General features: G+C 38.9%; 1 protein-coding gene across 14 annotated transcripts in view; it reads right to left on the bottom strand.

The window, feature by feature from the left end:
• The window catches only part of DST (dystonin), a 284727-nt gene that overhangs the window by 193694 nt on the left and 64326 nt on the right, over positions 1 to 26707 (bottom strand). For 12 of the 14 annotated variants that reach the window (XM_033513007.1, XM_015620980.2, XM_015620978.2 and 9 more), the window contains one exon: positions 5640 to 5701. In XM_033513007.1, coding sequence (XP_033368898.1) covers positions 5640 to 5701 — 62 coding nt within the window. Of the gene's footprint in view, positions 1 to 5639; positions 5702 to 8221; positions 8337 to 26707 lie in introns of those variants that run through there. The other 2 variants (XM_015620973.2, XM_015620976.2) reach the window with 1 other exon arrangement.

The following is a 26707-nucleotide window of genomic DNA, read 5'->3' as shown; positions in this document are numbered from 1 at the left end:
TTCCGCACTGTTTACTGGTCACTTTACTCCCTCATCTAAACTTGGATTAAACACCAAAAAAAGTTCCCAGTTAGCTTGCTGAGCTGCTTTGCAAACAGCTACGGATTATAGTAAGCAGTGTGATTTACCTCCAAGCAGAGGATTTTGGAAAAAAATTTGTACACAATTAATAAATTACAATTTTGCATATCTCCAGGGAAAATAGAAACTCCTTTATATTATTAACTGATTCTGTTCTTCAAGAGTTATTTTTATTTATTTTTTTAGAAGAAATATGTCTCAATGAAAAAGCAGTTCAAGACCTTTTAGAATTAGTCCTGAAAATACAACAGCAAAAACTTTTAGGAGAAAAACTGAAATATTCTTCTTTTCACCTGTACGACAGTAGGCACAGTTAAACAATTGAATTCCAAAATAGAGGAGGAAATACTGACACTTTAGCTTCACCCAATGCCTAAAGCAAGCTGGGGACCACAATGAAGTGGAATTTTATGAAAGTTGCACCCAACACAGTTTGCAACAGCTGTCAGAATAAACTGGGACAAATGCAGACAAAGCTCACTTAGATGCACCAGCATAGCAAGGAATCAGTTCTACTTAATTTAACAGAAAGGGGGAAAAAAATCAGCTTTTTCTAAGTGTGTTTCAAAATCAAAAGTTGTTCAATTGAAAATTTTTTTAAAAGCTACTACCATTAGACTAACACCAGGTGCCTCATCCTTTAAATACCAATGCAGAGCTACAAAGTACTCATTTCTGAAAGCAGAGGTGGGAAATTTTAAATGACATTTTAACTGCATGGCTAAAAATTAAGATACTGAGAGTAGTGCTATCTAAAACAATAACCATCAGTAAAAGTGCCAGCTTTCAGCAAGGAATGACTGCACTCTATCAGGAATAGTCAATCCTGCTGCCATTAAGGTCATACCTGCACATTTCACAAAGCAATCGACCTAAGAGGCCATTTGCAAACTGTGTGCTGCCTGAAGGACACACAGGAATCAATAACTTCAGGTTTCTATTCTGAATTATTCATTCAGTCTTTACACAACAAAAAGCTGTTCTCCTTCTCTTTTGCTAATGCACTACCACTGCAACACAGTACATGATTTTGAACACTGGGCTTTAAAAAAATAGTTTTCAAAAGCATTTTGTCATCCTACTTACAAAAGCCTTCTTGCTAATAACAACTTTACAAGTGATCTTTAGAGTAACTAGTGTCTGTGAAGGGATGCTGCCCATTGCTCCCATCAGCAGCTTGTTTCTCCCAAGGTACAGTCAGCCAAGGGTCCCAAAACCCAACCCACACTTCAAGTGGCTAGGCTCCCTGTCAGTGCCACGGACAGGACAGCTGTCCCTCCCCAGGGCGCTGCCCCAGTACCCAGAGTGTTGCTAGATGACCAGTTAAGAGGCTCCCTACAGCATTTTCTTCCATGAAAAGGAAGAAACATTTTCCCTTGAAGGGAAGATACCGGGGTGTTCACTGTATCACTGGCCAATCTCTGCTTGCCTTGCCTTTAGTCCTATTTGCTGTACGTCATGATTTCTAATAAAGGAACAAAGTATTTCAAAACAGACCATTTGATCTCTCAGGACTAAGACCTGGCACAACAAAAGTATATTTAATTGATTTGAAAAAGAAAATCAACAACAAACAATTTTATTTATCTGCCTTTATTCCATTTTCATCAACAGCTTTTTTTATTTTCTGACATATCTCATCTTCCACCTCTATTTTACACTTGGTTCAGTATTTCCTTAAGTTTTGGGGTTTCAAATTCAAAGGATGTCAGGAAGAATTTCTGGGCTTTCATGGAAGCTGGATTTTTCCTAGGGTGCTTTAGGACCACGAGAACACTACACTAGAATAAAACTTGCAGCCACAAATTTACCTGATCTTGTCACATCAAGGGTTACTTACTGCTCCAGCAAGATTTAACACCTTATTTTTACAGCAGCAGAGTGAAGCACTTGCTGGAAGCAGAGGCTGGTTTATAGAAGAGAGGAGATCTCTACCCCACCACCACACTACACTGGCATGTGAGCCCTCCCTGGAAGCTCATACCACAGCAGCAGGCGAGTCCAAAGTCCAATATTTCACTTCTCCAGTCTGTATGTCAACAAGACATAAAAGATAACATTTAAACTGGAGCCACACCATCAGACAGCAAACAGTAGCCTTAGCATGTCTAAAGTTCCAATCAGTCCTCAGAAAATCTGTTACCAAATCAAAAGAAAAAATTCAGCATTAAAAAAATTTAGTGACAGGCCACTTGACCTTAAACTGTGGAATTCAAAGATAACTTACACAGCTTAATTTTGCAAATAACACTTTATGTACCTGTCTAAAACTAGGCATCTTAAGAACATGAGCAGGAAGTATTTCTGCAATAACTATGTTTCTATTTTAGCAAAGCACACAATATGCTTTACTACTGAACTAAACTGACAAGGGACTAACATTGAATTTTAAATATTATGCACTTACACACTTTGAATCTAATGCAACAGACAGCAGAAGGGTAAATATTTATCAGTCATCTTGTTGTTTGTGGTTACTCAGTAAAACCCATAAATATAGAACTTAATTAGAAGAGTGACTGTAAGCTTCCATGCCATTCCACAACAAAAGATGGGAACTCGTCAAAGCGCCATTGCTGCTGACTTAGAATAAAACCTCTTGAATATAATGGTATAAAAGCATGAAAGTTCAGTACTTTCTCAAGGACTGCAGGAGAATAGGAGCTTAATTAGAATAAGTAAGGAAAGCAGTAAATAAGAAAGGAAAATGTACAAAGAAATGAGAAAAGAGAAAAAAAAAGCAAAAAATAATCAGGGGACACAGAAAAGAAACAGGAGAAGAATGCAAAGAACAGAAATAGAAGGGAAAGATGATGAAATTAAAATGTGATCCATCCCCATGCCCATAGTGGGGTCATGTCCACATGCATGACATGTTACACCTGACAGACAAAGCACACTGGCTTCCTTCTACAGTCAGTGGAGCAAAAGCATTTCTAGGACACAATTCATCTTCCCCTTAGGTAGATGTCTTATTGGAGGCACACTTAAAAGGGCCTGTTCCCTCAGCCATCTACTAGAGAAGTCTGGGTAAACAGCTCCAACAAGCCTACTGCAATGCCTGAAATGAGACAACTCCCATCTTGGTTTGTCTGAATACAAGGTACTGTCAGTGAATGTGCAAATACAAGTTGCATATGATTTGTATTAAATATGAGGTAGCTAAAACTGAAGGCTCAAGTTCAAGTTAATGACTTCACTAGGAGAGGTCCACTGCCTCTACTAGAAATGCACTCATTTACTGTGCTATTTTTTCTACATTCCCTCCACAATATAGTGTTCTCTAAATAAGCCTTTACGTCTTAAGAAAGAGAATATTTGAAAGATTGATTTTAATGTCCACACAAGTCACTGTTCTAGAAACAATGTCTAAGAACAGAAATCTGACAACTGAATCACTATCTGCTTTCAAACTATTCCCAGAAGGTAAGGATGCTACATAAATTCCAAATTAATAGAAGAGCTATAGTCAAACTGTGTTTCTGTGAGCTAGCAACCCTTAAATTGAATTCTAAAGTGAGCAATCCGAGATGAAAACCAAGGCCAGGAATACACGCAGTCAACACACCCCATCTGTCTCATCTATCTGTATCTATTCCTCTACAATCATCCAACCCAGAACCATTTGAAAATGAAGGCCTAAGGCCATTGACCTTGGAAAGCAATGCAAAAGGATTTAGAGTGAACTCTTTACCCTCATTTCCTTATGGGTTTAGAGTCTAAATCTTTTTTAAGCTACTCCGAAGAGGCTGACAGCATGGCAGAGATGACTGTGCATGTTTTGGAAACGTGTAAAATAAAGTTGTACAGAAATATCATTTTCAGTATGCTGCTCTTCTGCAAAATAAGGCACTATTTTAAACCCATATTAAAGGATTTCTGTCCAAAAAGCTTCATATAGACTTTTTCACATACCCCAGAAAACTAAAGCTGCATCATTAAAATGCTTCTTTAATACACAAAAACATGAGTAGCCCCTATAAGCATGAAAACAATAACCCTCAATTAGATGAGGAAATGCCTGATGGTTAATTTGGATATTGAATTTTACTGCCAGAGTACTGGCAACCTTCCTGGATGTTGGTGTTTTTCATTTTTTCCTTTAAATCTAATTTCTCTGAAATATTCTACAATGGATACATTTCTTATATTATAAATATGATGTAAACTTCAGAAAAGGAAGGCTGCAGAACTGCCTTTTGTCTTTCCTCATTAGCAAGTAAAAGACTTCTGCAGGGACATGGGGCCACTTGGATGTTTCAGGAATACAAGGAGGAGGCTTCTGCATAGAAGGGATCCCTGGAACAGCTGTTTCTAGATGCAGCATGTTTCCCTTGGGTCTAACAAATTCCCAAAGGAAAACCTATTGGTATGAGCAGTCCTGTGACTCCAGACTCACCCTGCCCACAGAAAGGTTGTATGCTGCACAGAGGCTGATGGCAGGACCACTCCTGATCTCAGTCATGGTGAGAAGGACCAAAAGATTCCTCTGCAAGAGAGTTCTCTTGCAAAAACCAAGATTGAGTCCAAATTCAGTTCCAAGCCTGGTTAGTTTGCCACATCACACCATTGCCAAGAGCTACATACATTTCAAAATTTTAAAAGATGTAAAACCAAAAAGATAGTTTTAAACATCTGTAACCCTGTAGAAATTCTCTTCTGTTTCAGTGTCCAATATTTCTCAAATACCCACAAGAGCAGCCACAAGAAAGAGAGAAATAATGATGTTGTTCCCTAAAAAAATCCTATTTTTCTCTAAACACGAATACAAGGAGATCTTCCCAACAGTATTTGAACATTGCACTTGTTAATTATATCTCAACTCCGACAGTTTGCAGATACATTTTTATTTAATGTGACTCTTACATGAATTCAGCCTTGGAGTGAGGGGGCATATCAAAGGAAGTTATGTCAAGTAATTATACAATCTGTTTCTCCAGAGAAATGTCTAGGCTAGACAGCTGGCACTGGAACGGAAGATTAAATTTAGAACTGAAGGGCCATGCAGTGAAGGTGAACTCACAGCTTTTAGTTCTCTGTCAACTAAAATCTGTACATGTTAAAATAATATGCTCTGTCCCTGAAGCAAAGTTCACTGCTGTTCAAAAAAAAATATATTGAAATATGACTTTTACCCCTGAAAGCCTCTATTTCTAATCCATGAGCAATATACTGATGCCACAGGATGATCCAGAGATCTCTCTCTCAAGGTCATTCCCCTCTCCTCAGCATGGTACTTCAAATATTTTTTTTTTTCTTCATTTGCCTTAGCTGTGGTACTACAACCATGACACACTAATTCCAGTAATGAGCCAAGCCTTATAAAAAGAAATCAACTTTGACTCATTTTAATTTCAAATTCAAGTACTCAATTAGATCACCTTGGGCAGCATTTCAACTCCCCCAAGACTCCTCAAAGACAAAGCAAACGCATAAACCTCACAACTTAAGACCTCCCTTATAGGTAACACAGCTGCATCCTGAAATCAAACATGTAGTAAGACAGAATCACTGCTGTAGCAATCAGTCATCCAGACATGACAGAAATAACAACTGACCTTCATGAGATGCTGATTTATCCATTTTGTGAATGTCTTCTTCTGTACTTTGTCACGCTCATCTAGAGGGAAAAAGGAAAAACAAATTCTTTAACAGTGCTACAAATTATGCAGAAGATGGTTTTTTTTTGAAGGCCTTTCGAATATTAATTTCCTAATCAATTTTAAAAACAGAACAGCCCACAAAAGCTCCAAAATATTCAATGAAAATAATAACACAGAAATTATTTTTTAGGACATCACAGCATGATATGAAAAACTTTCTTGACACTCCAGGTGAGCTGCTCCAGGGCAACAGCAGGTATTTCAGTAGCCTACTAATACAAATCTAACTGCCTAGGAGAAGTCAGCTGGCACTCAAAATGTACTGAAAAGATCATGGCAAACTTTTAAGAACTAGAAATGCTATTCATGGTCTATATAATCAAATTATTACTAATGTAGTAGTAATAGAAAACTTGTGATATGAAAGCTAACTCTTTCAATCATTACGCTTTTCAACTGGAATATTACCCTTGTTCAAACACACAAGGACTAGTTAGAGCTTCAGACAGGGGAAGGACTCTTAACCCTCTACAAAATAAACAGGGATGTCCACTAACCCAGATATGGGACCCAGGCAGCAGTTTGCCCCCAGGTGTGGCAGTTAGCACTGCCATCACACATATTTCTCTGTGGAGAAATAATAAAAGCAATAGATTCAGGGTAAGAAAGCATCCCTCTAACGGGTAGGGAGCATATGCATGTGTTCTGCTGAGCCGCACAGGAGAAAATTTAACCACCACCCCAACACAAGAGTTATCTCCAGCAACTCGAGCAGGGCCACAGCCAGTACAACTGCTACAGAGCCTGGTCACCATCCCAGAGCTTCCCAGAGCAGGAGTCAGTGCACTAGGACGGGACCATCTGTGCAAGCCTAAAATGGCAAGAGCCCTTCAGCCCCTGCACAGCACAACTGCAGCTGTTTCATTGACTCAGGCTATTTGTAGTGGGGCTGAGAATGAGCAATGAGCTCAGGTAGCAAAACAAGATCCCTGTGTACCCACTGCCTTCACTAAAAGAGTGAACCAGGTCCTGCATTTTACATTAAAAAATATGGTTTGCAGGTTGGTCAAATATAGCAATAAATAAATTAAAATAAATTCATAGGTCTTTCAAGAACTTTGAAGTCCCTGGTGTGATACTGAGGTCTTTCAAAACAGCAAGGTATTTTACAAGAATCCATCCTGGACCAAACTAAGCACCATATGGGGTTTCTAACAGTAGTGAGAAATACGTATTGAGGAACAGAAGCAAAAATAAAACAAGTAAAAGCCTGTGAAGCCTTTGCATAGTTCTCTTAAGTGACCCACAGACTTCCTACACATTCATTCACGCACATTTAATAGTCATAGATACTTTTTTTTTCTGGGTTTTTTTTTTTAAATAATTTTTAACACGCCGATAAGTTTTATAGCCACAGCTCACTGTGACAATGAAACCTTCAGGCAGTATATGTAGTATAATTGAATATTCAGCTCGGTACAGAAGAGTTGCTGTTTCAAAAATGCTTTTTCCACACCACCATTCTAAGCTTCTGGCATATACTTTTTCCCCCCCACTTCACAGCTCTATAGTCTCTTATTTTACTTGAAGACACAAATAAAGAAGAGAAAGAGAAACTAGAGAGCAAGGCAACTGGAAAAAAAATCTGGCAGATTAAGAAAATCTTTTGCTTAGATGAAGCTATTTTTCCACAGCGTTCATCTAGCAAGACATCATTTCTGACATAAGTTATTTATCATAATAAGGTGGAAGCTCTGATTCAGTAAATTTAGAGAACAGAAAATCTCAGAAATAATTCCAGAAACACTTTCACTTTTAACTGTTTCATTATGAGCAGCTGTTTTAAAAAGAACACAATTTCTCAACTGCAGAATGTCACAATGTGTACAACGTGTCTTTTTTACTAAAGTGACTCCATCTAGTTTTGACCAAGTACACAGAAGTTCACATTTTGGGAAATGTTACTTTGATGACAGTTTAAAAAAAAAAAAAAAAGTTTGAAAAATCCACTTCCTTGTCTCTTGTTAGAATACGAAGTCACTCTTCATTTCAACTCTATTTTCAATTAAAATACTAACATACATAAAAGAGTTTATGCTTATTATCCATGTTCCTTTATATATATACACATACATATTACACATACACTCAGAAAAATTCTGAAACTGACAGACCCAAATGCATAAGGAGGAGGAAAGCTAACACCTGTTATGTTGTGAAAAACACCAGTATTAAAGGGGGAAAAAGGTCACCAAAACACCACAACTGTGATTTAAATTAAAAACCCAAATGGTCCCAGAAAAGCAAATACACACTAAGAGAAAACACAGTGCCACAGCATTCAGTGCGCTGGAGCTCAGAGCAGAACACACCAAATGAAACTCCCCAGATGAAGCAGAAAACAGGTAAATGACCACATAAACAGCAGCTGAGGAAGGATACCAGCAGAAAGCCCCTTGAGAGAAGGGTCCCCGCAGAGAGCTCTGCCCTGTCCCGCAGGCAGCCCTGCCAGCCCAGCTTGGGGCTGCATTACTGACCCATGCAGCACATGATGCCCACCAGCTCTGCACCCTGCTCCTTCTCATCTTCACCACACTCTCTCGTTCTGCCCTTCAAAACTTCAGAGCTTCTTTTCATTTCGGGGAAAGGAGAGCCAAGGAGTGACCAGGGCTTCTCCTGGCTGACACAGAGTAGCAACACCCCTTTTTTAAAAAAACAGGAGCAAACAGCCCATGAGCTGTCACAGCAAGTGAAACTGTGAGCCCTCTGGCTTAAACTCACAACGAGAAAGAAACCAAGGATCTGTGTTTGAGGGTTGTTTTTTTTTAACTTTTAGGTTCACTAGTAGACATTTCAGTACAAATGTTGAGCTTTCCAAACAAGGAAGTCTGTTTTTTTTCCTCTACCATCAGTGAACAGCAAGGAAAGAGTCACCCTGAATCCATCAGCCAGATACTCATTAAGACAAGGTAATTTAAGAATGCAGATGAAGCAGGAGTTGCAGAAAGCGAACACATATTGCTAGATAATCTGAGCTATAGATTATCACAATAAACCCTCTGTGGTTAATTAATCAATTTAGGCTCGTCTGTTTCTACCTGCAGACATTATTCTGGTATATCAGACAAACTCGAAGTATTTTATATTTTATGTGCCTGGGAAGTAGCTCAGTAAAATTTCACCAGTCTGAATAACCTGACGGACTACTTTATGAACCTACACTATAACACATAGGCGTCTAAAGAGGTTTCAGATTAGAATATTTGAACTTTAAAAACGGTTGCTGCAACTAAGGTCTCCTGTGCATTTTTGTCATTCCTCAATTCCAACCATGAACCCGGGAGCCAGATCCCTCTAACACCAACGCTCCCTTTCACAAACCTCTAAAAATTACATGGCTCACAGTGCCTGGAAATCAGGACAGTTTGTCTGGAAGTCAAGTTCACTAACAGGATTGCACCAAAGGCAACATATGGCACCGATGCCTTTTCAATGCTCTCCCAAGAAGAATCACAGACGTGCTTAGGTTGGAGATGTACAGTTAACAAACAACTGCCAAGTCCACTGCTAAACCATGTCCCTAAGTGTCACACCTGTAAGTCATTTAAATACCTCCAGGGATGGTGATTCAGTTACTTTCCCGGGCAGCCTGGTCCAATGTTTGACAACCTTTCTGTGAACAAATTCTTCCTAATGTCCAACATCAACCTCCCCTGGTACAACTTGAGGCCATTTCCTCTTGTTCTGTCACTTGTTGCTTGGGAGAAGGGACAAACCCCACCTTGTTACAGCCTCTTTTCAGGCAGCTGTAGACAGCAATGAGGTCTCTCCTGAGCCTCGTTTTCTCCAGGCTGAACACCCCCAGCTCCCTCAGCTGCTCCTCACAGGACTCGTGCCCCAGACCCTTCCCCAGCTCCGCTGCCCTTCCCTGGACTCGCTCCAGCCCCTCAGTGTCTTTCTCACAGTGAGGGGCCCAGAACTGGACACAGCACTCCAGGTGTGGCCTCAGCAGTGCCCAGTACTTGGCAGTTGTTTGTTAACTGTACATCTAGGCTAGAAAGCAAAGCTTCCATCAGCAACCAGAATAATGTAGAGGAAAATTCTCACATCCAAAATATTTTTTATTTATGTCTAAACCCTTGAAGAAAAGCTTGCATTATGTGCTGGTGTTTCCTTCACTGCTAGCAGTATTTTTAACCACACACCACCCAAGGATGGGAGAAGTCCCACTGGATCCCTCTCGTGTTGCTACCAAGACATTCACTACCAGCCATCAGAGCAGGGCACTGGTGAGGTGAAACAGGGCTTCCCCAATATTTCTCACAGTCAGCTGCCACCCTCACAAATAGAACTTAAGACAACTGACATCATCTACCCTGTGTTGCTCCAAAAAATGTATCCCACTCAACCACTGCCCTCTGGTGAGGTCTGCACTGATTTGGCAAGGTTCTTTCAAAAGAGTGGCTCCTCTTCTGCATTCTTATCAAATCAACTCCTGTAAAGCTTCACTTTATATATCATGTCACATCAGATCTGCACACAGTTATGGAAGAATTTCAAATTTATAACTATCCTAAGCTTTGCACTGTTAATTTAAATAGCAATGAAATACAAACCTCAGTTTAGGTCTTTTCCTAATTTTTCTGGTTGCTTCAGTTAGTTTGTGAAGAACTTAAGTCTCCCTCCAGTTTAACTTCCTCTGAAAACCAATCAAATCTCTTACACATCAGGATGAAAGGACACATACACAGCTGGTCTGATTACAATGATGAATCAGAATAAAAGGTTTTTCCCACTTATTCTGAAACCTGATTCCCCTTTCATGCCCTATTTTTATTAAACTGTGAACTATACACACTAAAAGGTGAGGATGAACAAGAAATTATGTGATATTCTTGGAATTTCAGTCAAATAAGACAAACTCAAACTCATTGTGAAGTTAACAGGTAAATTTCACTAAGTAAAGCCCCTTTTAGTTTCTATGTCATTAAGGTTCAGCCTTCATTAAACAAAAAATAATGTTTAGAACCTCTGACATATTTTTTCAAACAGAATATTTTTATTTCTCTTTAACAAAATAGTATTGGAAATTCTACTTGCCACTTCATTTCTGTGAGTATGCATTCAGCTATAAAAATGAAAATATTTTCAGAAAAAAATGTTCTTTAAAGAAATGAGCAATGTAATTTGTAGGCTGAATGTGAACCAAATTTAACAGACATCATAAATGCATAAATACATCAAAGACTGGCAAGTCTTATAAAAGTTGGTGGAAAATACATAATAAAAACTACAAGGACTGAAAATAACCTGGGAAACTTCAGCATTTTTTTTTATGCATTGCATTCAGTCATCACTTAAGTGGGCTTCCCAATGAAGTTGTCTTGAATGCAACAGCTGCAAACATAATCCAAAAATGTCTTTTCATCTGTGCTTTACTTGATACATGTTTGTTCATCCAACTCCAGTGACCCATTTCAGCAGCTTCCCAGCCTTCCAAGCAAAGGAATAAAACAAAAGTGCAGATTAATTCACAGAGAGAAGACTTAAAATATTACAGAAGTTGAAATTCTGTGATGTAGAATGATACTTATCTTTGAAACTCTGCAATACTTCACAAGTAAGTATCAGGATAATCTTTTTGATTAATAAATCTGTTAAAATCTGAAATTAATTGCTTTGATACGTTAGTAGTATACGAAATCACAAGACTTGGGAAAAAAAAGAAGTCCTTAGTCAAATGTAAACTATTCTATTTGTTCTTGTAAAAGGCTTTGCAAAACACTGTGCTCTGAAAGATACATCGCTACCTTGCTGTAAAATCAAATCCAACATTTAGACTCTCAAGCCCACAACAACCCATTAAATGATTAGATGGGCTTATCAGGTTCTCATATACAGACTCAACAATAAAATCATACCATTAGCTGCACCATCCCCTCCAGCTGCACGCACACCAGTCCATGGTTCTTTTCTTACACAAAAGAAGCAATTCCATAATCAAACAAATAAGTGCAGTTCCCTCAATCTGTGTAAGATACTGATCTAGCAGGAAGAACTCCAAGAGTCAGCCAGGAAGAGAAGACTTCTCTGGAATCCCAGGAGCTCAAGCTGCCCACATGGCTTGGGTACACTTGCTTCCTGGACACATGGATGACCTCAGAGTCCTGCTGACATCCTTTAAAAACCTGTTTTGAGAAACTGTAGTAAACCAGTTGTACCTGGGACCATGAATTCACACTCCAGGCCACAGACAGATTTTTCAGCTTATGCACAACTGCTGTGGCTAAACCCTTCCTGGTTTCCAAAGTAGTTGCTTCCCAAGTGTATCAGGTCATGCATGACAGCATGAATGTCAGGTGGGTTTGAGTAACATCAATGTTCATACTCCAGATGGATATAACTGATATCAAGAGATATTTATTGAAATGAAAAGTCTGAAGGCACAACACAGAACAGTGTTTTATAGTCTGCTAAAAACAAAGTAAGACTTTTTTATTTTTTGGAGGTCAGAGTTTAATCCTAAGTGCAGGTGAATGAGGCATCACTGAGCTTCCATTGATTCTGACACAGCTATGACCACCACCAAAATCAAATCAAGACCACGTGCAGACAAAGTCACACAAAAAAAATCTAAGCTATAAAAACAACTGGCTCACCATTTAAGCTTGTGATATTCTGTAACATACCTCAACCCTACAAATGCAGATGAACACGAAACCACAATAAGCAGCAAATAAATACTTTTGGTCCCTAAAACATTCAACAACTTGCTAATTGCACACCCATCTGGCTCCATAGGAAACTGCACTCAAATTTTCACTTGGACCATTTTCTGCCACTACTTTGCATCTCTGCTTGAAGAAGGATGAAGAATTCAGCTGTCCTACACCTGAAATACTGCATTAAAACTCCAGGCCTGCCTGGCATTACCATTCCATGCAGAAGATAATATATAAAACTTAAACCACTGGAACAAGAGCTGTACTTCTGGTATGATTTGCAGGAATGTAAATTAAGAATTTCCACAACTGTATGGAAAAAATATTGTTATATCTCAGTGTGTGCACAGACATCAAAACCAAGAGGAACCCCAAGAGATGACTTCAAAATTCATATAATCTCAGTCAGCCCTTTGGCATGGTTAAGTAGCTGCTTCAAAACTAATCAGGAGAGAGACATAAAATTAAGTTCAAAAAGAATTTCCTCTAGTGTCTTCCAGTCCAAGCAATGAGTGTTCCAAAAGATTTTTAGAATCATAAATGAAACAAGGGTCCCAGCTGCTCAAAGTTGATAGCTGAAGAACTAGACAAGAAATCAAGAGATACAAGCAGATCACAGGAGACGAACCAGGAGATAATGAATCAATAGTGGTTGCCTATAAGCCTGTTCCACTTAGGAAAGGAAAAAAGAACTCATTAGGGCATCCAACTTTCTTATTTGGGTATTTAAAAAGCATCATTAGCCAATTCAGATTAACTGAAGCCACGTAAGGAAACATTCTTGTCCTCTGGACCACTGCAGATCTCCGTGTCTACTTTTTTTGTGCCCAGAGGATCACTCCTGGGTGAGGACTACATCAGCACAATATTCTGTGAACAAAACTCCTACATATTGAACAAAACTCCTGAAGCTTGGTGAGCTTCCACAGTATTTTCTTTTGTGTAGACCTTACCCTTAAGCCCTACAGCAGGACACATGTTTAACTACTACAAAGAGCCCAAAGTAGTACAACTGCACAGATGGCAACTAGCAGTACTGGAAAACTATCATGAAAATAATTGGTTTCCAATTTGATGAAATTTTCAATATTATTTGATTTCTTCCTGCTAAATGAGAGAGAAGGCCCATGTGAAAATGTCACATTCACCTACCAAGCCATGTGCAGCCTTTATACAGTCCAACAAAAAACTCAGTGGACAGCACCTTATGCTGCAGAATTTATTATAGCACCCCTTGACTTGTGGCTGTATCACCCCACATTAAATTACCTCTCCAAACAGAATTTAAACTAATTTTTTTTTTACGTTTGTGTGCTTAATGTAAGGACTTTAACATCACAATTGCCTGCCTCATGAACTGTTTAAGCCATACAAAGATTTTGCCATGAGATAAGCACTGAATGGAGTGACAACTTGACACCTGGTGGGAGGAAGTGTGGATAGCACATCCTGGGTAATGTGTCCAGAAAAAAATTCCCACTGTGGCAAACTGTGTGAAGAAGCAACTGCTCATACACCAATCATCAGTCAAATGAAGATCACCCCAAGTGATAGGGCAGATGGCAGCTGTGACCACCAAACACCACTGAAACCCCCCCACAATATTCCTCTGTGGATACCTGAAACTTGGACTGTAAGTTAAGCCATAGTGACAGGAACTTGAGATAAGAAAGGTGGTATTATTGTCCAAGTGTTATCTCAGGCCTAGGGGGAGGTAAACAAAGCTGGGGAGAAGAATGTATCACTGATAATGGCAGAATTTATGGGCCACAAGGAAAGCCAACTCAGCAACCGTGCTGAAGTCTGCTCAGACTGAGTAAAAGGCAATTCCAGCAGTGGGAAATCACAACCACCCACTCACAATCCACCAACTCAAAAGAAGAGAAAGACTGAGCGAGAGACCAGTGAACATTAGCAATCAGAATAAGGCAAATGTGCCAATGAGCATTAAACCCTTTGTTTTCTAAAATGTATAAATAATGACAAGTTTTGAATGACCTTGAGAGTCCCACCAGCAGGAAGCCCAGGGTAAAGAAGGATCAGTGGATGACACTGGATCCATGGGTGCTATCTTCTGCCTAATCTGTCTTGCTCTCACTCTCTCCCCACTCCCCCATTTTCCATCTCTCTACCTCACAATTGCTGTTAAATAAACTCAGTATTATTGACTTCAGCAAGTGGTTTTGCTCGCACCTTAATTTGGGCACAGACAGCTCTCACTTAGCAGATCATAATGTTCGGTGGTTGTTTTTTGGTTGTTTGGGTGTTTTCATAAGTGATCAATGAAGTTCTGACACAAATTAAAAATGGGTTTCTACACCACCACATGACAGCCTATATATTTTTAAGTGGTGAACCAAGTTTTAAAACAAATCCTGCACTGGAAAGACATATCTAACTAAACAACAAAGGCTTATGAGACTAAAGCCTATTTCATCAATGCAGTTCAAACTCAGGTCACAGCAACTTACTGTGTGTACTGCATCACTGCACTAAGAAAACTGCAGGCATTTTCCCCAAATCCCCAGAAGCCAGTGGAGATCTATGCTGATTTTGTCTGTCTGTCCTTTGATTAAGTCCTTCTGCTTTCCTTTTAATACTCTCCCTTGGAGAAAAAGCAGTGGGATATGTTCCAAGAAATCCATGTAAAAGTCCTGAGAGAAGAAAAGAAGACCCAGAACAGCATTCCCTTTGCAAACTCTTCAGCCAGCCTCTGAAGCTTACGTGACTGTACCATCTCCTGACTGCCGCAGAGCGGACCTGGAGGGAGAGCAGCAATATTTCCACGTGACACACACAGCCTCTGAACAGCACACTCCACAGGGCCATTACCTCAGGATCAGCTAAGACTATGAAGCTTTAATGTACATGAATATACCAACTAACAGACTCAAGAGAGCTTGAAAAGAGGGGATATGAGCAGAGATGTGCTGCTAGGTTTGGTTAAATCATTAGGTCTTTCCCCCTCCTCTGATCTTCAGACTCTTTGATACACTTATATTAAAGAAGAGAAATTTGGTTTGCATGTGATATCAAAATAATGGGAACAAAAATCAAAATCATTGAGCATTAAAAAAAAACCTCACCAGCTGATGTTTACCCCACGGATGTATATGATACTACTCCTCATTCATCTCCACCAACATACTCACCCATTGTTCTCCCTCCAATTTCATGAACAATGAAAGATTCTCTTCCCCAACAAAGAAATGTAAAAATAACTACTAGGATGTTTTCTGTGTTGTAGGAAGACAAAGAACACACACATGGTTTGAAACCACAATCAGATTTCCCGAAAATAAAAAAACTATCCCAGCCAATTTAATCTAAAGACTTGAACCAAAGAGCACATTTTATTTTTTAACACGAGTCTATCATAATTCAAAAATTTTGTTGACTGTTTTTCTTGATTACCACACTGAAGTAAATACTTCCATTGAGTTGAACAGGTTTGAACATATTGTTTCAATAGGAATACCAACAGTCTTAATCCATTTCATAAAAACTTGTCAGCAAAACATTTTTTTCATTCATGTAAAGAGATGCCAGTTGACTGAACAGTCATGCTGAGATGTACAGAATGATCTTTTGTAGAAGCAATAGGAAAATTATTGAAGACTGCCATGTGACTGCTTTTTACATACAGGGTTGCAGTACTGAATATGGAGTTTCTATACAGCATATACAGCTGCACAACCATCTGGAAAATCAATGGAAAGCAAACAGAAACAGCATGCCAGGGAGGGAAGTCTACCTGGGCAGGCAGGTGGCCCTGATCATCAAATTCTCTTTCCCATCTTAAAATCTTGTTCTAGATTTCAGGAGCATGCAAATTTGCTGAACATATATCCAATTTCTTCATGTGCCCATTTAAGGCAGACTTACAATATACATTCACAGTCTGTATCAAAATGTATTTCTGCCTTTAACTTTACAGAAAGCTGTGAAAGTTATACAGGATCACAAATTTTCTGTTCTTAATGTTCTGAAACAAGCAACCCACCTATGCTAGTAAAAGAAACAAACCACATAACTTCTCTGTGTGGCTATGCTGGTATGATTTAGTGTGAGAGCTGTGAGTGAACTCAGGATAGAAAAAGGAATAATAGTACTAATTTATTAGATACAAATTATCCTGAATAATTATCACTCTGAATTTACACACACAAGCAGACAATTAAAATGGCATATTTTATTAAATTAACTATTTCCTTCCCATACTGCATTGATTGCAGTATGCATTGACTGCATTGGTTAAGAAAATATGGTATCATTTGAATCATCCATTATGATCATGCAAAATTTATCAGTCCTGAGATGGTACTAAAGGTTATTGAACAAGGGATCAGTGGGGCTTCAGGATGACATGAGGGTAGGTCCCTGTTTCTTCATTAAATTTAGCATAACCACCTAAATGCAGCTGCCCATCTAACTGTACCACCACAGCCAGGGATTTTACTCTGCAGTGCAAGGTGCCAAGGCAGCACTCAAGGAGCCTTTGCTCTTCTGATCCTATGGAGTTTGGGACACCTAAATTCCCTCACAGACCCTGAAAGCTTCCTGTGAATAACAGCTCCATGCTATCTAATAGGTAAGAGAAGTGTCACCACAGATGGAGATCTTAAGGTTTCAAAGGAGATGAAAAGGTCAGTTCTGAGAATCCCTTGCCATGCATAAAAAACAGCTGATTAAGAACAAGAACCACAGGCAAAGGGAGTTTTGAAAATGGTACTGTCTGAAGAACATGAAAATTTGAGGAATGAGAAATGATATGGCAGAGAGAGCTGTGAGTGGCACTGGAGATAAAGACAAGAAGCTAGTAGATTAAACAGTGCAAGAAGAGGATTCCTGGGCAGCAGTATACAAAGATAATGATTTCAGTAAAAACTAATGTTGAAATGACTGGTTAAGCTTAGCATCTGGAGAGTTATAAAGATGGATCCTGTGGCAGTCAGTACAGGACTCAGACATCTCTGGAGGAAAACTTACGCTGCATGCACAGGAAGAAAGGCAAGTTCCCAGAAGCACTCCACAGTCTGAGAATAAGAGCTTGAGAGAAGAGTCACATGTTTCAGCCTTGGAGGCTGGTAAGTGCTCTCAACAGTAACACACAGACAGGAAAAAAAAAAAAAAAAAAAAAAAAAGGGAAAGGAGATTGAACATGCAGACAGAAATTTGTGGACCAATACAACAGGAGTTCTGAATTATCTTCACTCCAGAAACAGATGTCTCTAGGATGAATCAGACTGCCCAGAAATCCTGAATGGGAGATAAGACCACCAGTGAGCCATCATAATCTCAAAGTAAGGAAAATAGGGACAAGAAGGACTCCATTCAAGAAAAAGCCACTGGAACAACCACAGTGAGCAACAAAAGCAAAGGAAGAAGGGAAGTGCAGTTAGTTGTTTCAGTGTAGTCATTGAGGTCAAATAAGGTGAAGAAGGATTTTAAAAAGCAAAGTCAATACAAAGCTCTGAACACGCCAAATCAGTCCCTGGAAATAAAAAAAATAAAAAAAAAAGGAGTCATAGGTAGAATCACAGCTAAATGATGGATTTTACAAATCTTTTATTTAAATTTAGTATTTTCAATATTTAATTATTTACAGAAAAAAGCTAAGGAGTAGGAACACAGTGAAATTGTTCTTATTTTCTTTCATTTAAAGATGAAAGGATCACAGGATCTAAAAATTATAACCAGACTTGGTTTATCACAAAATATAACCTTAAGAAGTCTAATATATGCCAAGACAGGGAACACAAGCCAACAGAAGAAGGATGACAGTAAGTGAGGCAGGCTGAGTGACACACCACCTGCCTGTCTCAGGCAGAGGGTTTGATTACCACCACTGCGGTTGCCAGAACAAAATTTCACTCTTCATCCAAGTTAGAATATATTTTTAGTCTTTGAAAATATTACTGAACTATAAACGCATGTTGTTCTAATAGTTTTTTTATTATTTATTATTGCAATATAGAATTAACAGTGCTTTTATGCACAGGGATTTGACATCCTAAAAGCAGAAATCATGTGCTAGAGGAAAGAACGATGATGAACCCCATGAGCCTTGGTTAGTTGCCCCTTTCAGGTGCCAGCCAAGCACCAGGTCAAGGAGTGCTCCTGACACACAAGGTTGTGTCACAGAACTGAGGAAAGGAGACCAGGTGACAGCAAAGACCATGGAGGACAAAAGGGGCTCCCCAGAAGAGCCCACAACAACCATCATGCAAAAGGAAACTGAATGATGTGTTCAGCCACAGGGGGAGATTTGCCTTCTCGCTAATACTGCTCTCATTCAAATAGGAAAGAAACACATCCCTACAACAGATGGAGGGACCAAGTTGCCCACTGTGGTAAAGCCAGAACCACCCTCCCAAAACCAAGAGAAAAGTTCCATGAAGGCTAAAAGCACAAGGTAAAGCAGGGCTGGTTTATCTCTCTTCTCCTGTATGCCACCACAACATTAAGGACAAATCAAACCCTTGTCTTACATATGCATTGATGCATATATATAGCAACACCCCAAACAGAGTTTGTCAGGTCAAAATAGCTGTTTTGCAGCCTGCAAGCAAGGCCATGTCCAGTCCAGACAGAGGGAATGTGGAAGGGTACAAAGGAGGTCAGTTTATGGCACCTGGTCACATAGGCCAACCACTGAGCAGTGAGCTCCCTATCTGAAGTGCTGTATTACCCACACTACTTTACTAAAAGCAAGGTCAGATGCCATTTAAGAGTGTCTCTAAGTGTCCCAGTCCTTTAAAAGGAGGAGCTTTTTTCTTCCTCCAAAAGCTGAGTCCAAAGCTCTTCTTGTAAGCCTGAAATAGTTACTGCTTGAAATAAAAGGATCGAATTAATTACTGTCTGAAATTACTGTAATGAAATAAGATACAAGTCTGCCTAGTCACAAGATGCTGACAAGACACAAAATACTTTATTTTACAGTAGTCTGGTAGCAGTACAACTACAACTTGGGGTGAAGAGAAATTTATTTACAATTTCATAGGATTTTGTCAACAAGCAGCTTGTCAGGATTCTTTTACACTTGCTGAAGCAAATCCAGCCTCGTGAAAATTGTGATCTTTCATGTAAGGTACAGCCACAAATGAACAGTAAACATGATTAAATGATCCCCTTGAAAATAGGCAATATTTTGTGCTAATAACAATAAAGAAGGTATGAATCAAACTAATCTTCAGCAAAGATGCTCCAAGAACCACAGACAGACATGATCCAGCAAAGTCCCAAAACAAATTCTGAAACTGTCCCCATGCCAGAATGGGACTATATATTTCTAATCTATAAATTACTATGAGGAATATCAATTTCTGTCAGTGTTACGAAAAAAAAATACTAGATCCAGAGTTGTGCAGACTGTAAATCTGAAACAAAGAGTAGCTGGGGCAGATGCTGCTGCAGCAGTCCGTCACTTAAATACCAGTCAGCAGGACAAGATCTTTCAAGTAAAAGCACAGCACACTTGTGCTAGAAGCTGTATTTTAAACACTGCATTTTTCTGACTAGAGAAGTAAAGATTACTGAACATTAACAATCAAAATATTAAGAATGCAAAAAGCTGTCTAACTGGCAGGCCTGGCACCACTGTCTTTGCAGAGGCAAACATTTTATAGACTAATGGCTTATGAGGCTGTACATCATCACAAAGAAAAAAGAAAAAAAAATACAATATTTATTAACATTACAAAGCTTAAAGCTGGATCAGAGACCAATCTCCCAGATCAGTATTTCTTTGGACTAGTCACACAATGCTGAGGATTGCCTACAGTATCTCTGGGGGACACATGCATGACATTGTTATGGAGGGAGAAGAATATTATTAAGAAAACCAGGGTTCTGCAAAGCATTATTTAGAATGGTAGTCACAACAGAAGTTCTGTTTTCTGTGAAAATACAATTATTTATGGGGGGAAAAAATTCTTAAGATTGGCTCACACAATGCTCCTAGGGAGGTTAAAAAAAAAAAAAAGAACCCAAGTCTGTATTTAATTCTTTCCTTTATGTCTTCACTGGACTGGCTGAACCAAATCAGCAGGATGCTGGATGTGTTTACAAGTCTAACTATGTCCATGACTTTCAAGGATACTTTTCTTTTTCTAAAAAATCATACAGCCTACAGCAGAGACATTCCTCACTTTCAAGGTCTCTACAGGCACTGTAGGTGTGATGGATCTTGTCTCCCCAAATGCCTTCCAGAACAGCTGCACAAAGCCTACTGACTAATAAGGGGCAAGAATGTCACCCTACATTAACAGCTCCAGTTACAACACAACAGCAATTGTCAAAATATTCACTTCTAGGTAGCTTGCTGTGTTACAGATATATAGCCTAGGTTTCCAGATTGATTTGTGGTAGACAAAAAAAAAACAAACCCAAGAACAAAAATTAAAACTGAACTGTAGGAAAAAGAATCAGAATAGCTTAAGAAAAAATAAATTCATGCTTACAGTGTTAAAAATAACACAGATGAGTCATGGTTACCAACAATAAATGGAAGCTCATGCCCTGCTCAAAGTGGCTTGCTTAGACATCTTCAGAAAGAAACATGATAAATATATAAACATCTGCTTTCAAAATAAATCCCTTGAAAATAAAACACAAACTGAAATTTAAAACAGAAAAAAAGTGATGATAAATGAAAACCAGTAACATGCCCATTGGTCTTCAGCTCCACATATTTAGGAAACCACCAGTACAACAGAGGAGTGGAGACATTAAATGTTCTCACAGTATTTTGTGAGTACACTGGAAAATTTCTAACTTGCATTGAACACACCTAAATAAATAGGTGGTTAAAACTGAGTGTTTTAATATGAACCAGAGTAACAACAAAGGCACCAAAGCCATTCATGTCACTTTCCTACAGCCATCGAGGATGTTGGTGCCTGTAAGCCCCACATAAGCAGGGTGCCAGCTGCTCTGATAGCCTGGCTGCATGTGCCCCCACTACCTCACTGTGCCTTGTGTCTGCAGAACAGGAAAAAGATAATGTGTTTTATTCCATTTCTTTGTCAATTTGTTGGTACTGACTGGAGTAGTGACTATCTTCCATAGTGCAAAGTACTCAAAAAACACACGAACAGGCACTACAGAGCTTCTGTTTTTTCATCTTTAGGTCACACTTCAGCAAAAACTGTTTTAAACTAAAGCCTCTCCCTGAAAAAAGTTTAAAGGGAATGAGTGAAAATAATCTTTCAGTTGCATCTGTACTTCTCCTTGTACCACTCAGTCCAACACAAATGAGTGCAGAAAGCAAAGCAAGATGAACGAACACATCTGCCCAAGAGTGTGTATATATATATATATCTGTAAAATTATAGATTTATGTTATGTAATTTTTAAAATATAATATATAATTAATATATCTGTATATCATAAAAATGAAACTCCAGGATGTTATGGTTGTTATGCAATGAGGTTACAGAGGAGAAATGCAATTACAGAATAAAATAGAAAAGCCCCTTTTTCCAAAGAACCTCTCCTTCCAATACTGTTTTTAGCACAGGATTTTATCACTCTAGTAGTAACTATGGTGCAACACCCATGAATAGGAGAAAAAAAAAATAAAAAGAAAAGGTTTGGGAAGTAACTGAGACAAAAAGCTGCAGCTCAACCATCCTCATTCATATAGAAGGTTCCTACAAGATCCATGCTTCCTCAGTCATGTACAATTCCTCTGAACTAGCTTGATTTCCATTCTGAGAGTATTGCTGTAACTCTTTAAATTAAACTCTAAAATTTGAAATTTCCAATACCTTTTTTTAGTGATACACCCAATTCTCACAACTTCAGAATACATTGGAAAGAAGGCATGCCAGTTACAGATGCAGTCAAGAAATAAGGGAAATTTAAAAAATATTTTAAATAACGTAACCTGATGAACACCATCACCATGCATTATTCCAGTTTAAACTGATTCTACAGACAAACTAGATAACAGCAGATTAAGTCCAATGGAAAAATACTCTTCTGGAGCCAGCCCCTCCACCCCAGGAACCCTAGAAGTGTGTCCAGACCAAGCCCTTTAAATCCTACAGTTAAATTTTAACAGGTATTATTAACATTTACCTAGATTGTTTTAAAGACACACTCAGATTTTTGATTAAGGATTTGCTGAAATTTTTATCTGGATTTACAACTTTCATACTACCAACTCCTATTCCAAGGCAGGGCTCTTGATTTGTAATCATACAGTCTTTTAACTTAAAGCTGAGGAAAAAAATTGAACTAGTCCAGTAAGAGACTAGGGCCTACTCTTTCTACCAAAGTAAAATCTCTCTCCAAAGTCAGCTTTTTCCTTTCAAAACTCTTGAAAATTATAATACTTTTTTTTTTTTTGCCTTTTTCAACAGCTTTTGTTCACAAATGCACTTGTAACCAGAATTTGTTCTCTTGCACTTTTTTAACCATGAAAACAGCCTTCATTAAGGGGAGGCTACTGCCATTGTTCCCTCTGGCTCTCCCCATCAGAGCACTAATTAGCACTGTGCTGATACACAGTGTCTGCAGCACAGCCCATCCAGCAGCCTGTCAAATCCATCACCAGCTCAGGGCAGAGGAGAGGAAGAGGTAAGAGCCCTACCTGGGCCCACGAGTGATGGGGTCAACAAACCAGGCAAGACAGAGAAAAAGGTTAAAGCTACTTTGTCTCACTGCAGCTGTAAGGCAGAGCACACCTGGCAGAAGAAATTAAAACAAACGGTAACATGTTCTGCTTGAAGTAGTCCAAGAAGGAGAAATACTTTATCTTGGTGCCAAGAATGGGCATAAGAAAGGACAGCGACCAATTGAACGCTCAAACACACCTTGAGCAAAATGAAGAGAAATCGAGGTGACTACTGCAGCATTTCTGTAAAAATGTAAAGCATTCTGTAAAGCATTCTGTCTTTGGCTGTCCAACAACGCCACAGCTGGACTGGCTCCCCAAGAAATCTGTGGGAGAGGTTCTTGTTTGCGTTCTTCGTACCCCTCCTGCCCTCGGGATGCAGCAGCACCTGGTGCAGGGGACAGGGAGCTGCAGACTGGCCCTGCTGTGCAATTGCTGGGGCAGGACCTGCCATGGGCTGTGGGCAAAGGGGGAACCAGTAGGGATGGGGCGTCCTTGGGGCCCAGCCTTTGTCAGGTCCTGATGGATGCACCCCAGTGAGCCACAAGGGAAAGGCTGAACAACTTCAATTTGATCTGAACAGTCTGAGCATGTCATACAACCTCTTGTATGAGCCATTTTAAAGCTACAAATGAAATATGTAATGGTGTTCCACATGGTGTGTATATGAATTTATGTATTAATACAAGCCATATATCTTCTGCAATGATTAGTCCCTGTGATAATACGTATCAACACTGCTAACAGAAGAGACCGTCTGATGTTAGAATACACAGAATTTTAAGTCACAGAATCAAAATTTTACAAAGCATCTACTTTTCTTTCCATTCAAGAAAGATGTTGTGGTCTAAAAACTCGATTTCCATAAGAGTGATTTGTAGCAACAGTCTGCCAAACCGTTCTAGTTCTCTTCTTAAATTATCTTTTTCTCCATCTGTCTACACACTCCCATGCACTTCGTTTCCTTCATGCAGAGGGGACAGATGTATCCTCACCTCCCACTTACCAAAATGGCACTGTAATAGAAACATTGAAATATTAATAATGGGTGTGCCTTGCATCCACACAATTCCTCTGCCAAAGTTAAATCTCCACGGAGACTGAGAGATTTGCATCACTAGTCAACAAAAGTAAAACAACTAAACAGGCCAAGAATGATGAAAATAAATGGACTATCATGTTCCAGGCACAACCAAGTTTTTCCCCATGCTCTCCCTTAAAAAGCATTAGAAAGAGTCATACATTTTTAATACTATTTTCTCTTTTGATAAGGTCAGCTCCTGCATCAGCACAGGCTCTTGCCCTCCATGTCATGCATTAGCACTGCATAAGGAACACACTGAATGCAGCAGTGTTCTTCCTCTTCTGCAGAGCTCCCAGCAATAACTTCACACAACACATACAACACATTCACCATGCAGATGAAGGCAGCTGTTGCTATTGCTTTTCATAAATGACTTGCCCAGCACTAAGGAAAGATCTTTATGGGTCAACACACTTGGGGAATGGTCTGAAATACATAAGACCAAAATGTACAAATCATTGTAAACATGGCAGATTTCAAAGCTCAACAGAAAATTCTTCTGGGCCACAGCTGTCAATTTAAGTATCTGAGCTTTAAGAATTGAATGTTACTTCAGGGCAGGTTTAATGCTGATTTTAGCCACAGCCTATGAGCTGGTCAGAAAGAATTTACAAGTCTTTACAGCATCCTCTGCTATTCTAGCAAGTAAACCAAAGAACTCCTTTTCAAGTGAAAAACCAAACCCACGATTTTTAACTCACTCTCACTTGAGAGTTTCACCTTTTAAATCTATTTCCTGAGGTGGGGGGTCCTTTTCATACTTTTAATTTAGTCTTCTTTTACATCAAATGCTTAAAAAGGCAATGAATCTATGCTACAGTGCAGGTCATAAAACCTCACTTGGCCCTTTTTATTCAAAGGATCTGCATAGTAAAATCCATCATTTCCTCATATAATTAAATACTCATCATATTTTCCAACACTGGCAGTTATATTTTACAGTAGGCAAATACAACCAATCATTTTGGTCAAGTATTAAAAGAATACCTGGCACTGCAAGTACCTTTGGTCTTACTTGTCACCAGCAATAAACCACACTCTGTCAAGCCCTCCCTGCTCACCTAACCTCAGCTGTAAATTGCTCAATTGAAAATACCCCACAGATACAGGAACAATCCCTCTTTTTCCTATTCAAGCTGAAGCTAATTGCAGTAGGTGCACTTGGGGGATTTTCTGGGTTGTTTTTTTTTTGCCCCAGTAGCTCTTTCTAAGCCATCTCAATGCTCTAACACCTGGAGAAAATATAACTTTTGTATTGTTACTCCATGTCTGGTATCTATGAATAGTTCTGACTATTCACAACACCAAAAAAGCCCTCCAAGTTCAGCTTAAACAAGAATGGTTTCAAATCCATAAAGGCAGGTTTTTTCTGGGAGTCTGTTGGTATTTTTGTAGGGTTTTTGTGGGGATTTTGTGCTTGTTTTGTTTTTAATAGCCTCACTTCATTGCCATCAGCTTTTGAATCTTTAGGAGTCATATTAACAAAATTTAATTACATTGTAATATAAACTCAGATTCTTCTAAAAGCATAGAAACCAGAAATGCAAGTTGTAGCAACGACAGTCAATGTTGTAAGGCACAAAATTAAGAGGACCAGTGATAACATTATACTTCAGAGAAAGGCGTACTAAGGAAAACCCAGAGAATTCCAATCCCAAATGACAAAATAAGGAAGTGTCAAGTATCATATTTGTGTGACACATGCACTAGAAACGTAAGATACTCATGACACAATTCTGTATCAGAGTTCATGATTTTTACACTTAACTCCTTAAACTTCAGTGGCATGAGGGTTTCTCAAATGTGCTGTACCATTATGAATCATAAGCATTTCTTTAGTGACTTGACAAAATACTGAACAACTCATCTAATCTCAGTTAATCCAAATACAAACAATTAAATCCTTATATACTTCTACCTTCTTAAAAGCTCAGTCTGAACAGAAGATGTTACAATCAAAGACAAACACTTCTGTTAACCTCAGTGAGATCAAGATGGAGACTTTATTTACATAAATATGACCATCTGAGAGCTGACCATGGTTCCAAAGAGGAAAGTACCACCATCCTTGTAACAACAGCTGTGCAGCCACAAAGACCAAACTACCCAGAGGCAAAACCCCACTCCCATGGCCATGGTATGAGAAGCATCCTAAAATGCTCTGGCATTTTCAAAAGGGCCACCAAACCCAAAGATACAGGCCTGATGACATAGAAGGAACAGCCATGGGGGTTAACATGAGACTCCAAATTCCCAGCATATTATTTCAGTTGCATAAAACTTCTGGGAAATCAAAGGTTTAGCTTTAGCTTTCAGTTACAGCCACTGAAAAACACAGATTGTGACAAGCAGTGATGCTTTAGAGCAAGAGTCATACTTAAGTGAAAAATAATAGCATCAATTTTTAGTGGTGCCCTTTTGAAGTAACTAAAGAAACAGATTGATGACTAAGAAAACAAAAAGCAGAGACAAGTATAAACCCACCACAGGTTTCAATACTATATTTAAATCATATTTTTATATGATTTATTTTCAGTGTAATACCACAGATGAAAATTAAAATATTTTGTATTGACAACTGTGGAGCAAGAGGAGT

This window comes from Parus major, chromosome 3 (genome assembly GCF_001522545.3).
Source record: "Parus major isolate Abel chromosome 3, Parus_major1.1, whole genome shotgun sequence".
In the NCBI taxonomy this organism is placed as follows: Eukaryota; Metazoa; Chordata; class Aves; order Passeriformes; family Paridae; genus Parus; species Parus major.
This window is presented reverse-complemented; position numbering and strand designations above follow the sequence as displayed.